Raw genomic sequence first — 17,344 nt, forward strand, 5'->3', positions numbered from 1 at the left:
GAGATCTTGGGATTTTTGTATGACTTGGATTGAATTTCAAACATGGGTGTTTTTATGAATATTAAGTGAATTATGTTTTTATAAAATTTGAAAATTTGTTTTGAAATTTACAACGTTACAATGGGGGTGCCAGTTTCTGTGGTTTCAAACAGGGACGTCCGGTTTACTTCCAGATTTTGGAAACAGTTCCACGACGAGTTGGGTACTCGTCTGCATTTTAGCACGACCTTTCATCTGCAGACTAACGATCAAAGCAAGTGGACCATTCAGACCTTAGATGATATGTTGAGGGCGTGTGTTTTGGATTTTGGTGGGAGTTGGGATACGCATCTTCCGTTAGTAGAGTTTTCGTATAACAACAACTATCACGCCAACATTGGTCAACCTCCTTTTGAGATGCTTTATGGGAGGAAATACAGGACCCGATATGTTGGGGTGAGGTCGGTCAACAGGTCATGAGGAGTATTGAGGTGGTACTCAAGACTGGTGAGTTGATCCAGTAGGTTCAGAGTAGACTCCAAACAACTCAGAGTCAGCAAAAGAGTTATACTGGCAAGCATCGTTCAGATCTAGAGTTCCAGGTGGGGGATATGTTTCTCATAAAGATGTCATCCAATTCAGAAAGAGGGGCAAGTTGGGCTCCAAGTACATCAGATCTTTCAGGGTTTTGGCTCAAGTGACCCGAGTTGCATATCATTTGGATCTTCCCGAGGAGCTCAGTCAAATCCATAGCAGGTTCCATGTCTCTTAGTTATGGAAGTGTCTTGTGGATGATTCCATGGTGGTACCATTGAAGGATATTCAGGTGGATTACCGCCTGAATTATATTGAGATATCGGTGTCGATTATTTACATGAAGATGAAAACCTTGAGGAACAAGGTTGTTGAGTTGGTGAAAGTCCAATGATAACATCAAAAGGGTTCTGAATGGATGTGGGAATCGAAGGATGAGATGAGGGAGCACTACCCGGAGTTATTTGGAGCAGCAGACTTCGAGGACGAAGTCTGATTCAAGTAGGAGAATGTAACGCCCGTAGATCAGGGCTAGTCAATTAGAGATGATAAGCATCAAAAATGACTTTTTGATGGAATATTATTTAGAAGGATTAATCTTAACTAAGTTGTAGTATATGTCACAAGGTTTCCGTGCATATAAAGAACGCCGAAATCCGAGTTATAACAAAGAAGTTATGACCTGTCGAAGTTTCGCGACAGAACCGACAGGACACAGTGCGACATAAATAGTGAATTTACGTTAGAGCAATATTTGGCCTTAGAGATCTAAATGAAAGTCGTATAATACATTAAACCGAGAGAATACATAAAAAGAACGTCCAAATCTGACTTCGTATGAGGAAGTTATGATTTTTCTAAGTTTCAGCTTAGCAGTATGCAGCCCGAAGTTCGACTTTGAGATCGAGCGGTTTTTAGCCGGCACAACCTATACGAGAATCGAATATCTCGTTAATAGTAGCGTAACGACAAAAGATAGACGAAAACGGAGTTCAGATGAAGGAGTTATGAATTTTGAATGGAGTTTTCCTATCCCGGCCTACTAAAAATAATATATTAATAATATATTAAAATTAAAGTCAAAATTAGCCAATAGAGTCTAAACGAGAGTTGTAAAGCATAATCTCACCTACGCGTGGATATAAAGAACGTCAAAAACAGATCTCGTATGCAAAAGTTATGAATTTCTGAAGTTTAGGGTGTGATCCCCAAGGTTGTCACAGTTCACAAGGTGAGTATTAGAAACTCACAAGTTGAATAGATGATGGACGTCTTCCAGGGAAAGTGGCCATGACGAACACAATGACGTATCGAGCTCACGAGGTGAATATTAGAAACTCACGAGGTGAGTCAGTTCACGAGGTGAATATTAAAAACTCACGAGGTGAACTCAGGAAATTCACCCTATAAATAGAAATCGAGGGTCAGCCGAGTTTGGTTGCTCATCTCTTACTCTCCCACTCCCGATACTCTCTTTAAGCCCTATTTTAACCCCCCGAATCCCCGGTATCATCCCGAGACCCAAAGCAAGTCCCGAAGCCCGAAGATCCCGAGAAGAAAAGAGTTTCCGAGCCGAAGCTTTGCCCGCGAGGAGCCTGGTTTGTGTGTAGATCTTCCAGATCTACCAAAGAATACTACTTCTACAAGCCGTAGTTCTATCCGATCATCTTCTGATCAAGTGAGTGTATAGTTACTTTCTTCTAACACATTAATATTAAGTATTTGCTATGAAATACGTGCTATGTGTGTGTGTGTGTATATATATATATATATATATATATATTGTTGTTGTTTATTTGAGATGTTTGTGGGATGGATAAATTATATAGGTTTTAATGAGTTAAACTGTATATGTATTTTGTATCTGCAAATATGTTGGGTAGAACATGGGTTGATAAGATTATTGGTATGTGATAAAAGATGACTTGGATCATGAGATAAAAGGATAAAGAGATAAACTTGTTTTAGATCTGGATGTATGGATCAGATCAGGAGGTTAGTTTTAGATCCGAGGGTATGGATCAGATCAAGGAGGTTAGTTTTAGATCCGGGAATATGGATTAGGTAATGAGGAAGATTTAAGATTCGGGAGTACGGATTATGTATTTTTGAACTACGTGTTCTTTCGATAAGGTATCATGCGTATAGTCCCTTTTAGGAACATGATTTTAATACGAGTATTGATTAAAGTACGAAATGTACATATGTGTGTGAAGTATTTGTCATTGTCCGAAATACATGTTAGATATATTTGATGATATACAACGTGCGAATCAGTTATGGTTCAATATGTGTTAAGATATGAATATATGATATTATTACTTAAAACTTTGTGTTAAGTATACACTAGTTAGCATTGCCTAAATGGAGTTAGTATCGAAAATTGATTATAAGCATTGTAGGCTTGCCTAGTGATGGGTTAATACTTAAATAAGGATGTTTAGTTCCATTAAGTCTGGACATTGGGTAGCCTCATATTAAGAGTACGTGTGATGTGAGATTGATGATCGGTGGAGTACGTCCTACGTATAGAAGTACATTTTTTGTACAAAGTCCTTTTCAAAGCTCTGTGTCTTGGGTGCTTCTTGTGCCAGGGTACTATTATGTTCTCAGGTACGAGTCTTTTGCATACTAGAGTACTATAATGTGCCAGAAGTACTATCATGTACAAAGTCTTTTTGACAATTTTTTGTGTCGGTTACGGGAGCGTACGGGAGTAATCTAGTAGTGTTTCCCATACTTTTATTTTGAAAGAGCTTTGGAGTCAGCATTTCTTTTATGAAGTGATCGACCGAGCTTCATATGTCAACGTTTTCTTTCACAAAGTAATTAAGGGAACTTCGTAGACTGCCTAATAAAGTGTGTCGGTAACAAACCACTGCTAGGTATGTCTGGTGTTATATTGTTGGATAGGGTGCGTCTGGGGGTGAAATACCTCATGTATTCAGGCTACTGCTAGGCAAGGTTCGATGTTGGGATAGGTAGAGTCTGGGGGTATAATACCTCATGATAGTCAGACCATGCCTAGGCATTGTTATCTAGATAACTACCCCTGACTTAAAATGTCTTGCGGTTCTTTCTTTTACGAACGAAGGTTTGTGGTGAAACTTATTCCATTCCCCTCATTTGATGTCATTATTGATCCTCGTTTGCTGCAAGGGAATTTCCGAAGCAGCTTCGTCAGTTTGTGGTTCATATCGATTCTTAGGCTAGATCTCGTAAGATCATTTTATAGGGTCAGTATGTGGGGATCAACGGGATGGGATATATTGTTTTAGAAATATGATTTATATGTGTTTATAATATTAGTGGTTTTGCAGGATCAAGATGTAGATTATTATTACATTGTTGGAACTAAGAGATTTCGTACTCTGTGTTCCTTAGGTGATTGGGTTCACCAGGGATATTCAAACTAAGTGTTCATTAGATATTTGAACTTAGTGTTCACCAGAGATATTCGAACTAAGTGTTCATTAGATATTTGAACTTAGTGTTCATTGGGTAGTATTTGAACTAAGCGTTCATTAAGTGTTTTTGAACTAAGTGTTCACTGGGTAATATTGGAACTAAGTGTCTATTAGGTGTTCTTGAACTATGTGTTCATTAATTATTGTGAACTGCGTGTTCACCAGAGGTAATCTAAGAACCTTGGCAGCACTAGACTTTGTGCCAGTTCCTTAGGGAAATCCTTAGGAATGAATGGGAGAAGGGTAATCGGTTCTTAGGATAAATATTTAAGAAATAAATGGAGATAAAGGGGTGGGTAATTGGATTGATTATTTGATATCGAATATAATAATTATATTATTGTGGGTTGAAAACCCTATATGCTCACCAGACTCCCAAGCCTGACCCTCTCAGTTTTCTTTGAATTACAGGTTATGGCACGAGAGTATAAGTTGGCTGACATAACGAGAGATTTTGGATTATAGGCCAGTAGTTATGAATAACTATTGTAAGGTCTATTTTGTTTTGTTTATGCTTTTGGTCTGTATTGAACATGACATCCCGAGATTTTGTTATAAAATGAAAATACATTTCTTTAAAGAAATGCTTTGATAAATCTTTATCATATTTTGGGAACCAATTCCACAACTGTTTTCTTTAAAAGATCACTCTAATTTTAAAAACAAAGCATAAACAAATCGGTCTTTTCTGGCCGTGAAATTGGGGATGTCACAGAGAATTATAACACTCACGTATGGTAAGTTTCACATTTAACCTTCTTTATCGAAAAACATTGCATTTTGGTCCTTTAGCTAGTACGCAGGGTGTACTAGGTGGTATGCTTAGTGTACTATCCCGATGTCTTGATCGTGGGACTTAACCACATACACGAGGCGTACGTTGAGTAAGCATTACGTATGTGAGTCTGAGCCAAACCCTAATTTTTAGGGCTTGCACCCTATTTAAACCTTATAATAGCCTTATTTAGTCATGTTTAGCCAGCCTCCATCTCTCATTGTCCCATAAATGAAACCCTAAGTATGTTAGCGAGTTTGTGAGCTTGATAAAGAGATTTTGGTGTCTTAAGCTGAAGAAGAAGAAGAAGGAACCCTTGAAGAACGTCCAAATCTGACTTCGTATGAGGAAGTTATGATTTTTCTAAGTTTCAGCTTAGCAGTATGCAGCCCGAAGTTCGACTTTGAGATCGAGCGGTTTTTAGCCGGCACAACCTATACGAGAATCGAATATCTCGTTAATAGTAGCGTAACGACAAAAGATAGACGAAAACGGAGTTCAGATGAAGGAGTTATGAATTTTGAATGGAGTTTTCCTATCCCGGCCTACTAAAAATAATATATTAATAATATATTAAAATTAAAGTCAAAATTAGCCAATAGAGTCTAAACGAGAGTTGTAAAGCATAATCTCACCTACGCGTGGATATAAAGAACGTCAAAAACAGATCTCGTATGCAAAAGTTATGAATTTCTGAAGTTTAGGGTGTGATCCCCAAGGTTGTCACAGTTCACAAGGTGAGTATTAGAAACTCACAAGTTGAATAGATGATGGACGTCTTCCAGGGAAAGTGGCCATGACGAACACAATGACGTATCGAGCTCACGAGGTGAATATTAGAAACTCACGAGGTGAGTCAGTTCACGAGGTGAATATTAAAAACTCACGAGGTGAACTCAGGAAATTCACCCTATAAATAGAAATCGAGGGTCAGCCGAGTTTGGTTGCTCATCTCTTACTCTCCCACTCCCGATACTCTCTTTAAGCCCTATTTTAACCCCCCGAATCCCCGGTATCATCCCGAGACCCAAAGCAAGTCCCGAAGCCCGAAGATCCCGAGAAGAAAAGAGTTTCCGAGCCGAAGCTTTGCCCGCGAGGAGCCTGGTTTGTGTGTAGATCTTCCAGATCTACCAAAGAATACTACTTCTACAAGCCGTAGTTCTATCCGATCATCTTCTGATCAAGTGAGTGTATAGTTACTTTCTTCTAACACATTAATATTAAGTATTTGCTATGAAATACGTGCTATGTGTGTGTGTGTGTGTGTATATATATATATATATTGTTGTTGTTTATTTGAGATGTTTGTGGGATGGATAAATTATATAGGTTTTAATGAGTTAAACTGTATATGTATTTTGTATCTGCAAATATGTTGGGTAGAACATGGGTTGATAAGATTATTGGTATGTGATAAAAGATGACTTGGATCATGAGATAAAAGGATAAAGAGATAAACTTGTTTTAGATCTGGATGTATGGATCAGATCAGGAGGTTAGTTTTAGATCCGAGGGTATGGATCAGATCAAGGAGGTTAGTTTTAGATCCGGGAATATGGATTAGGTAATGAGGAAGATTTAAGATTCGGGAGTACGGATTATGTATTTTTGAACTACGTGTTCTTTCGATAAGGTATCATGCGTATAGTCCCTTTTAGGAACATGATTTTAATACGAGTATTGATTAAAGTACGAAATGTACATATGTGTGTGAAGTATTTGTCATTGTCCGAAATACATGTTAGATATATTTGATGATATACAACGTGCGAATCAGTTATGGTTCAATATGTGTTAAGATATGAATATATGATATTATTACTTAAAACTTTGTGTTAAGTATACACTAGTTAGCATTGCCTAAATGGAGTTAGTATCGAAAATTGATTATAAGCATTGTAGGCTTGCCTAGTGATGGGTTAATACTTAAATAAGGATGTTTAGTTCCATTAAGTCTGGACATTGGGTAGCCTCATATTAAGAGTACGTGTGATGTGAGATTGATGATCGGTGGAGTACGTCCTACGTATAGAAGTACATTTTTTGTACAAAGTCCTTTTCAAAGCTCTGTGTCTTGGGTGCTTCTTGTGCCAGGGTACTATTATGTTCTCAGGTACGAGTCTTTTGCATACTAGAGTACTATAATGTGCCAGAAGTACTATCATGTACAAAGTCTTTTTGACAATTTTTTGTGTCGGTTACGGGAGCGTACGGGAGTAATCTAGTAGTGTTTCCCATACTTTTATTTTGAGAGAGCTTTGGAGTCAGCATTTCTTTTATGAAGTGATCGACCGAGCTTCATATGTCAACGTTTTCTTTCACAAAGTAATTGAGGGAACTTCGTAGACTGCCTAATAAAGTGTGTCGGTAACAAACCACTGCTAGGTATGTCTGGTGTTATATTGTTGGATAGGGTGCGTCTGGGGGTGAAATACCTCATGTATTCAGGCTACTGCTAGGCAAGGTTCGATGTTGGGATAGGTAGAGTCTGGGGGTATAATACCTCATGATAGTCAGACCATGCCTAGGCATTGTTATCTAGATAACTACCCCTGACTTAAAATGTCTTGCGGTTCTTTCTTTTACGAACGAAGGTTTGTGGTGAAACTTATTCCATTCCCCTCATTTGATGTCATTATTGATCCTCGTTTGCTGCAAGGGAATTTCCGAAGCAGCTTCGTCAGTTTGTGGTTCATATCGATTCTTAGGCTAGATCTCGTAAGATCATTTTATAGGGTCAGTATGTGGGGATCGACGGGATGGGATATATTGTTTTAGAAATATGATTTATATGTGTTTATAATATTAGTGGTTTTGCAGGATCAAGATGTAGATTATTATTACATTGTTGGAACTAAGAGATTTCGTACTCTGTGTTCCTTAGGTGATTGGGTTCACCAGGGATATTCAAACTAAGTGTTCATTAGATATTTGAACTTAGTGTTCACCAGAGATATTCGAACTAAGTGTTCATTAGATATTTGAACTTAGTGTTCATTGGGTAGTATTTGAACTAAGCGTTCATTAAGTGTTTTTGAACTAAGTGTTCACTGGGTAATATTGGAACTAAGTGTCTATTAGGTGTTCTTGAACTATGTGTTCATTAATTATTGTGAACTGCGTGTTCACCAGAGGTAATCTAAGAACCTTGGCAGCACTAGACTTTGTGCCAGTTCCTTAGGGAAATCCTTAGGAATGAATGGGAGAAGGGTAATCGGTTCTTAGGATAAATATTTAAGAAATAAATGGAGATAAAGGGGTGGGTAATTGGATTGATTATTTGATATCGAATATAATAATTATATTATTGTGGGTTGAAAACCCTATATGCTCACCAGACTCCCAAGCCTGACCCTCTCAGTTTTCTTTGAATTACAGGTTATGGCACGAGAGTATAAGTTGGCTGACATAACGAGAGATTTTGGATTATAGGCCAGTAGTTATGAATAACTGTTGTAAGGTCTATTTTGTTTTGTTTATGCTTTTGGTCTGTATTGAACATGACATCCCGAGATTTTGTTATAAAATGAAAATACATTTCTTTAAAGAAATGCTTTGATAAATCTTTATCATATTTTGGGAACCAATTCCACAACTGTTTTCTTTAAAAGATCACTCTAATTTTAAAAACAAAGCATAAACAAATCGGTCTTTTCTGGCCGTGAAATTGGGGATGTCACAGAGAATTATAACACTCACGTATGGTAAGTTTCACATTTAACCTTCTTTATCGAAAAACATTGCATTTTGGTCCTTTAGCTAGTACGCAGGGTGTACTAGGTGGTATGCTTAGTGTACTATCCCGATGTCTTGATCGTGGGACTTAACCACATACACGAGGCGTACGTTGAGTAAGCATTACGTATGTGAGTCTGAGCCAAACCCTAATTTTTAGGGCTTGCACCCTATTTAAACCTTATAATAGCCTTATTTAGTCATGTTTAGCCAGCCTCCATCTCTCATTGTCCCATAAATGAAACCCTAAGTATGTTAGCGAGTTTGTGAGCTTGATAAAGAGATTTTGGTGTCTTAAGCTGAAGAAGAAGAAGAAGGAACCCTTGAAGAAGTTGATTGAGCCTGTGGATCCAGGATTACTTCCACATTTGCAAGATTCTTGAGGTAAAAAAACATTACACCTTTGTGTTCTTCTATGCGAGATCTAGTTCTTGGAACATTTATCCATCTTTTGAGTCCTTTGTATTAAAGGAGAGCTTTTGATCTACTCCAGAGGCTATGGATGCTAGATCTTAGCTCCTTTCAGTCCCCAAGTTCATATAAATGCAAGCTTTATGGTGTATCTTGAACCATACATGTATTAAGACCTTTGTTAAGCTCTTTTTGAGCTATTGAGCCCCATTAAGCCATACATGTGTGTAAAGTTGCCAACTTTACATGATAAGTGGTCTTATAGAATCAAATATGAGAGTTTGGCTTGAAATCTCAATGGATTAAGTGCTTAATGGAGTGGGGTAGCAAGCTAGGGAGTACGATGGTGTACCAAGCTAGTACGCTGTGTGTACCAGCTCTAGAAGGTGTACGCTAAGCATACGAGCTGAGTATGCCCTCCGTACTCAACATATGAACTTTTTAGGCTTGCATTCTTGGTTTGGGTCATAGGTTGTGTTTTCTTCATTTAGGCCTTATTGGTCCATCAGACTTTTGAATTAGGCTTTCTGGCTAGTGTTTAGGTTCTTTGGATTTTAGGCCCATGATGGGGTTGGGTCCAATTTGGAAGATTGGGCCATATTTAGGCCTTGGGTTGCCAAGTAGAAATTAGGTCTTCATGATAGTTGAATTGGGCCATGGCCTTGGGCCAAGTTATATAAAGGGTAAAATAGTATTTTTCCTTGGTTATGGAACCAATTGATTAGACTGATGGTTATGGATCGGAATCCAATTATTATATGGATGCTATTGGTAGTGATAACGCAGAGATTGTTTTCGGACCAACAGGAAGAGATTTATCTGAGTGACTCAGCAACTTGAGGTGAGTTTCCTCACTGTTTTTAGCGGATCGAAGGCACCAATGTCGACCCCATGGTTTATTATGTTAGAATGATAGATGTCTGCGTAACTCTTGCATGGATTATGTGTTGGTGTGCTTACTGGGCAAGGCTCCATCATGGTTTTATGACGATGTTTTGGATTACCATTTTATTAATTTAAAAATGAAAATTGTTTGGTCTTATTTTTGGGACGTTACAGTTACCCCCAAAATGCAAGGATCCATGGGTATTCACTTTTCCTTGCAAGTTGGGGAATCTTTCAGTGTCACGTGCCATGCTGGACTTAGGAGCTTCAATAAATGTTTTACTAAATTCAATTTTTAAAATTATCGGGGTAGGGTTATTGAAAAGAACATGGGTTATCATTCAGTTGGTTGATTATTAACTAGTACATCTAACAGGTGTACTAGATGATGTTTTCGTCCAAGTGAATGAGTTGATATTCCCAACTGATTTTTATGTTTTAAATATGGGAGATGACGACTCACCGAATTCCAGTTCCATTCTTTTGGGGAGACCATTTTGAAAATCGCAAGAACAAAAATAGATGTTTATAATGATACCATTTCTATGGAAGTCGATGGTGAAGTTATCAACTTCAATATTTATGATGTCATGCATTATCCAAACGATGTTTCAGCTCTTAATTTCATAGATGTAATCAAACCATTAACTGCTGTACATTTTGCGATTACTAACCGAGAGTCATTAGCTTTAGTATTCCACATAAATTTGTTTTTTAATGCAACCCATGTTTTATCAGAAAAATATGTTGTTGAAAAACAAGTGCTGGAAATGACAGCTCACATTGACCAGTAGAGGAAACTCAGGTATATCAATTAGATTCTAAAGTTACCTGATTCTAACTACAAATTTTTCCTTATGTAGGGCAAGCACTCATCTTGGAGTTGAAGACTCTACTATAGTATCTTGTATGTTCCTTGTTTGGTTGTATGTAGCATTTAGGATAACCCGGGAACTCTTGATCTAGGCTTTTTTTGCATGTTTCTTGTTTGTTTGTGGCTCTAGAGTGGAATCACTTATTCAGTTGTCTATCTCACATCTAATTACATATAATTATGTATTCATTAGTGATATGCCAGTAGTGACGTACGTAGAGCGGTCCAGGCATCCTGTAGGCCTTGCGAGGCGGTCTAGGCAGACTGTAGGCTCATGTGTACACACTTGTGGTGTATGGTATTTTGAGGGAACTCACTAAGTTTTGGCCTACAATTATAGATTAAATGTTTTTAAGGTATCATTGGTGATCGTAGGAAGCCGAATGCATGACTGTACATACTCATCAACAACATTGGAGATTCCTCATTTTCTATATTACTCTGATTTTTAAATAAGTGTATTTTGAAACAAATGAGTTTTCTTAACTTGTGTTTTATGTAAATGATGTTTTACCTTATTTAAAAATGAAAAAAATTTATTTGTGAAAATAAGACATTATATAACGATAGAGTTTAAAACTACTATTATCACATGATAATTTTCGGATTCCATTCCTAGCATCTTTAAAAGAACTCACACCCCATATTTTAATCGAGTTGTTTAAAGATTATAAAGATGTCATTTGCACCAGACGTATCCTCCGCCCCATATTTTAATCGAGTTGTTTAAAGATTATAAAGATGTCATTTGCACCAGACGTATCCTCTGCCCATACCACCAATTTGCCATGGATTATCCCCAAAATACTTCCATAGGGATATGATTATTTTTTTAAAATTAAATATAAAACAAAAAATTGGTTTCATATAAAGTTGTTTAACAATAAAAAAGACATCTAACACGATTTAAACTAAATGTTTTATAAATTAAGAATGAACATGTGATTAATGATTAATGTTAGGTGAAATCGTCAAATCAATTTATTCCACAACTAAATGGATCGAATTAATCACAATTACAATTTGATGTATACAACTTTGAAATCCAAAGTTAAATAAACAAATGAAGACATAGTAGCATAAATTGGACAATAACTTTGTCTACTAAATTCTAAAAACCCTAAAAAAACCCCATATATGGAAAAGCAGTAAACGACTAAACAACCAAACAAACCCGGGCGTGATAGACATGACCACCACCACCGCACACACAACCACCACCAGTGTCCGATTGGGCGAGATTTGTTAACGCATTTCCCTCTCACAACGAGTCTTTCTTTGTATCGACATACATTCCAAAGCCTCTGAAAAAGGGTATATAACTTCTAAATCCATGGTATATTACCTTTGTTCCTAAATCCTATCTATGTGGTTGCAAACCCCTCTTCATATTTTCCCTCCCTCTCTTCAAAAAATCACGAACTTATCCGTTTTCCTGTCAATTCATTCCAACCCAGTTGGGGATTTTGTCAATTTCATCTCTCAAATCGTTTTCTTTCTCGAGAAGAAAAAAGAATACGCGTTTCCCTTTTTTTTCGGGTATATGACTTGATTACTTAAGAATCAGAAGAATTAGAAGAATTAGAAGATAGTAGCTATGCAGTCATCGTCATCTTCATCGTCGTCTTCATCTGTAACTTTAGAAACCAATAATGCCGTCAAATTTTTATCCAAATTGACTAACTTCGCATTTGATTCCAACACTAAGTGCTTGAGTTTAGATGGGTATTCCTCGGTTCTCTCTAATTTTGTGCAGTGCGACAGAAAAGTTGGGGATTTTTGGGCTGGTGGGAGAAGGAAATCATTAAAAGTTGTGGGTTCATTGAGTTCAGGAACCCGAGGCGCTTCTAGTATTAATAAGTTCTTCAACGAGTTTAATAAGTTCATTAGGTTTCATTGCGACAGGATTCCACTTGGTTTTGCTTCTGTTAAGCTTAGTTCAGGAAATATTAGTGGATTAGAAGATAATGGTGGCGTTTTGGAGGATGAATCATTGCCTTTGAGTGGTTTTGAGTCTAATGGTAAGAAAAAAGTTCTCATTTTGATGAGCGACACAGGTGGTGGACATCGGGCTTCTGCTGAAGCAATTAAATGGGCGTTTAATGAGAAATTTGGTGATGAATATGAGGTTCGTTTCTTGAAGTATTCCCTTTTAGTTTCCATTAATCATGAATGTGTTCTTTATGTTTCAAACATCTGTGTTTTTTCAGGTGTTTGTAACTGATCTATGGACAGATCATACTCCATGGCCATTTAATCAATTGCCAAGAAGTTATAATTTTTTGGTTAAACATGGATCCTTATGGAGGATGACATATTATGCTTCTGCTCCTCGTGTGGTTCACCAATCGAATTTTGCTGCTACTTCCACATTTATAGCAAGGTAAAGATTCTCTTGTCTTCCTATTCAACATTCAAATCGATTACTTTTTTGATGCTGTTTTCTTTAGATTTATGTTTTTGTTATATTGCTAATGTTTGGGGAATTTGTCCTCTGTTATATTATAGCAGTGATTTCACTTTGTATGTAGATGAATGTGTGATAATCAAGCAAATCTTTCAAAAGTAGAATGTTGTAACTAGAAGAAATGCAAGTAAAATGCTATAGTAAACAAATCAATGAAAACATGTTGCTATTTTTTCATTTAACACTATTTGATTCCGAAATTATACACTCCACTAATCTCCTTATCATCGCAGAGAGGTTGCAAAAGGTCTAATGAAGTATCAGCCTGATATCATCATCAGTGTACATCCTCTAATGCAACATGTACCACTTCGTGTCTTGAGGTCAAAGGGTCTTTTGGACAAGATTGTATTTACTACAGTTGTCACCGATTTAAGCACTTGTCATCCTACATGGTTTGTTTTCCACTCAAACTTATTACTTCCCATTTGTTACTCATATATTGACAAAAGTTTCAACCTTTTGTCCTACCCAATACCCCTTTTGTCAAAAAGACGTGAACGCCCTTCTCATCGTCATAATCGAAAATAGCCCTAGAAAGATTGTGATATTGGTTTGTTGTTTATGTGATAGGTTTCATAAACTTGTAACAAGATGCTATTGCCCTACAGAAGAGGTGGCAAAACGGGCCTTAAAAGCTGGACTCCAATCTTCTCAAATAAAAGTTTATGGGCTTCCTGTTCGACCTTCTTTTGTTAAGCCCATTAGGCCCAAGGTTTGAATCTTTCTTGTAAACATAACAAATGTTTGACACTTGTACTTTCACCATTATATTCATTTAGCCACTTAACTATCGAGTATATTTTATCGATTTAAATCACTAAGATGGTGAAAGTACATTTTGCTTTTCTTTTAACTTATTAAAAAACCGGAAAAAGGTTTTTTTTTTTTTTTTAAAAGTCAAAGAAAATACAAAAAGAAACATTTTTTTTTTATTTAAAAAAACAAATGAATAGGATGAATTGAGGAGGGAGCTTGGTATGGATGAGGATCTACCTGCAGTGTTACTGATGGGGGGTGGGGAGGGGATGGGGCCCATTGAAGCCACAGCTAAAGCATTAGGAAAAGCATTATTTGATGAAAATCTTGGTGAGCCAATTGGTCAAGTTCTTGTCATTTGTGGTAGAAATAAAAAACTTGCTACCAAATTGCTTTCAGCTGAATGGAAGATTCCTATCCAGGTATATTTCAAATTTTTACTTTTTTCATATTTTCTTTTCGATATAAATTAAATTTATTTAGTAAGTAATCAGATTTTAGAAGATACATTTTAAGCCATGGATTCATATTGTTTACAGGTGAAGGGATTTGTCACTAAGATGGAAGAATGCATGGGTGCTTGTGATTGTATTATCACTAAGGTAAACTGCTTCCTTCTATTCACCTCCAAATTTTTAACTTTTTGACTTAGATTTTTCGGTTAAATTTGTATTTATGCAAATAAAGTGGGTTTTTTTATACGGAATATGCAATATTTTTCTGGTTTAATCTCAAAAAAGACCTTATATTTTGTGTTTTTTCCGGATTAAAACTCAAATTTATTTTTTGCTTGAGAAAGACCACCTTGTATTTTTTTCCAAAAAAGCCCTCAACTTTGTATTTCTTTTTTTTTTTTTTCCGAAAAAACCCTCAACCTTCTAAATGCTTCTGAATAAACCCTCAAACTTTTTTTAGTTTTTCTTGAAAAAAAACCCTCAGATTTTACAATTTTTTTTGGCAAAAAATGACTAAAAGGGGCAGATCGGAAAAAATAAAAGGTTCTTTTTCAGGGAAAAAAATAAATTCAAGGTTTAATCCGGAAAAAAAAAAACAAAATATTACCGTATTTTTTGAGATTAACCTTATTTTTTATATAAAATATAAAACATTGTTTTATAAAACCGGTAAAAAAGTGAAACATTGCTGCATAAACAAGCATTTAACCGATACTCAAATCAATTCTCTATGCACAAATACAATAACTCTTTCCAATTCCAAGATTATAATATTTACTTTTTTGACACTTAAAAAGTCAAAAGTCAACATTGACTTATTCATTGACCTTTTTTATTTCTCATAGGCTGGTCCAGGCACAATTGCAGAAGCCATGATCCGAGGTCTCCCCATCATTCTAAACGATTACATAGCTGGCCAGGTAATTTTCTTATTAAAGTTGATTTCAGAATGCAAGGGTAAAATGGTCATTTTGCTATTGTGCAGGAAGTTGGAAATGTACCTTATGTAGTGGAAAACGGATGTGGGAAATTTTCAAAGTCACCAAAAGAAATTGCAGAAATTGTTGGTCAATGGTTTGGTCCAAAAGCACATGAACTCAAGACAATGTCACAAAATGCATTGAGATTAGCAAGACCCGATTCGGTGTTCAAAATTGTTCAAGATCTTCATGAACTTGTGAAACAAAAAAGTCTAGTGATGCAATATTCGGGTTCTACTTAAGAAGAATGAGATTGAATTTAAAGCTACTTGTGTAATGAAAAACAAAACAATTTTGACTTTATGTTGTAGCAAGTTATGCTTTGAAGGGATTTTCCCATGAAGGTTGTATAAGAGGTAAAAGGGCATGTTTTAAAACATAGTATTCATTTTGTGTGTGATTATATTATGTGGGATTTGAGGTGAAAAATTTGTAAACATTGATAACATCTATTACTTGAACTATTTGTACTTTGTTTTGGCAAATGAATAATACCCTAGATGGAAGACCAAAAGTGGAATATTTGTACGTTGCTTTTGGTTTTCTTGGTTAAATTGGCCATGTTACCCTTGTTTTGAGGGTAAAATACATAAAAGCCACTATGTTTTACAATTTTTTTGGTTTAATCATTATATTTTAGTTTTGTTAATGTAAGCCACCCAAGCTTGAGAGTTTTTCGTAAGTCAACCACTTTGACCAATGATTTGTTATAATATGTTAGGTTAAAATTGTCACAATAGAAAAATATATCTAAGTTTAGTGGTTTTAGTGAAGATTTTGACACAAAATATAAACCACTTTAACTTGCTATAACATATAAAAGTATCCTCTCATCTCAACATCATAGTTCATACGTTCTCCTTGTTTTCTTTGTATTAATTGTTGCACATTTCCTCCTTAATTGCTTATCATTAATTGTTGTGTGTTGTGCGATTATACTTGTTTCTTTGAATTGATTGTTTTATAAGGCTATAGAGCACACTCTCACACACCAATATTAGAACTTACAAGAAATGTAATTGAAAGAGCAATGAGGAGAATGGAATACTCCTTTCCATGTGCTAAGAACAAAATTTGTAAATCTTAAAATTCAACAAAATACTCATTACAGAACAGGAATTATATTTTGTTGTATAAAATTTTGTAAAAATTATAATTATAAATGATAAAATGATAAACTATTATATGTAAGAAAACAGATAAGTCAATATTATGAGTATGCTTTTTTGGGTTATTTTAAAGATATACCGGGTTTATCAAACACTAAAAACCAACTTATATTTTTATTGTGTTTGATACAGTAGTATACCATAGGTTCGCCTAAATTATTGTTAATGTTACCTGATTGACCTTGAACGGGTTAACCTAGACCATTCATATAGTATTTACCATTTTTTATAGTCTAATATGAATATATTTTTCTTAAACTACATTTTGATATTGTATAAGCTAATAAACACTTTATAAAAGACATAAGTTGTTTAAATAAGAAATCTCAAGTGCTCCCTTATAATGTAACAAGAGGCTAATTCATAACAAAAAATAATAATAATAATAATAAGTTGTTTAAATAAGAAATCCCAAATGCCCCCTTATAATGTAAGAGGCTAATTCATAACAAAAAAAAAAAAAAAAAAAGTTGTTTAGATAAGAAATCCAAATGCCCCTTATAATGTAAAAGGCTAATTCAAAACATTAGTTAACAAACATTTTTTTTACAGTTTAATATTAAACACAAAACTAGTAAGAAGCTAGAAATTACAAAGAGTAGCTAAAATATTAAAGCCAATCAACCTAACTAACTTTAACCTGATTGTTTTTACGAGCAAACCAATTATATGACATATCGACAATATCATCAAAAATCAAAATTTTAGACGGAACCACTTCACCAAATAAAATAAAACTCCGAAACCTCCGCATCACATAAAGGACCGTTTGAATAATCAATTCCAATGCAATTTTTCTCTCTCAGAACAATGAGACCATATCTAGCCAATCAAACATGTCTCGTCACGAATCC

The 17,344-nt window shown here is 35.6% G+C and overlaps 1 protein-coding gene across 1 annotated transcript; it reads left to right on the forward strand.

Annotated features, from left to right (window-relative positions):
- Positions 1-11,808: 11,808 nt before the first annotated feature.
- MGD1 (monogalactosyl diacylglycerol synthase 1) lies at positions 11,809-15,835 on the forward strand. The gene is made up of 8 exons (XM_078959719.1): positions 11,809-12,788; positions 12,871-13,043; positions 13,361-13,522; positions 13,701-13,842; positions 14,084-14,308; positions 14,426-14,488; positions 15,187-15,261; positions 15,327-15,835. Exons 1-8 carry the CDS (start codon positions 12,258-12,260, stop codon positions 15,561-15,563), a joined length of 1,608 nt encoding a protein of 535 aa, XP_078815845.1. The 5' UTR covers positions 11,809-12,257; the 3' UTR covers positions 15,564-15,835.
- The last annotated feature ends 1,509 nt before the right edge of the window (positions 15,836-17,344 follow it).

Source organism: Lactuca saligna, chromosome 6 (assembly GCF_052625555.1).
Source record: "Lactuca saligna cultivar CGN05327 chromosome 6, ASM5262555v1, whole genome shotgun sequence".
Taxonomy (NCBI): domain Eukaryota; kingdom Viridiplantae; phylum Streptophyta; class Magnoliopsida; order Asterales; family Asteraceae; genus Lactuca; species Lactuca saligna.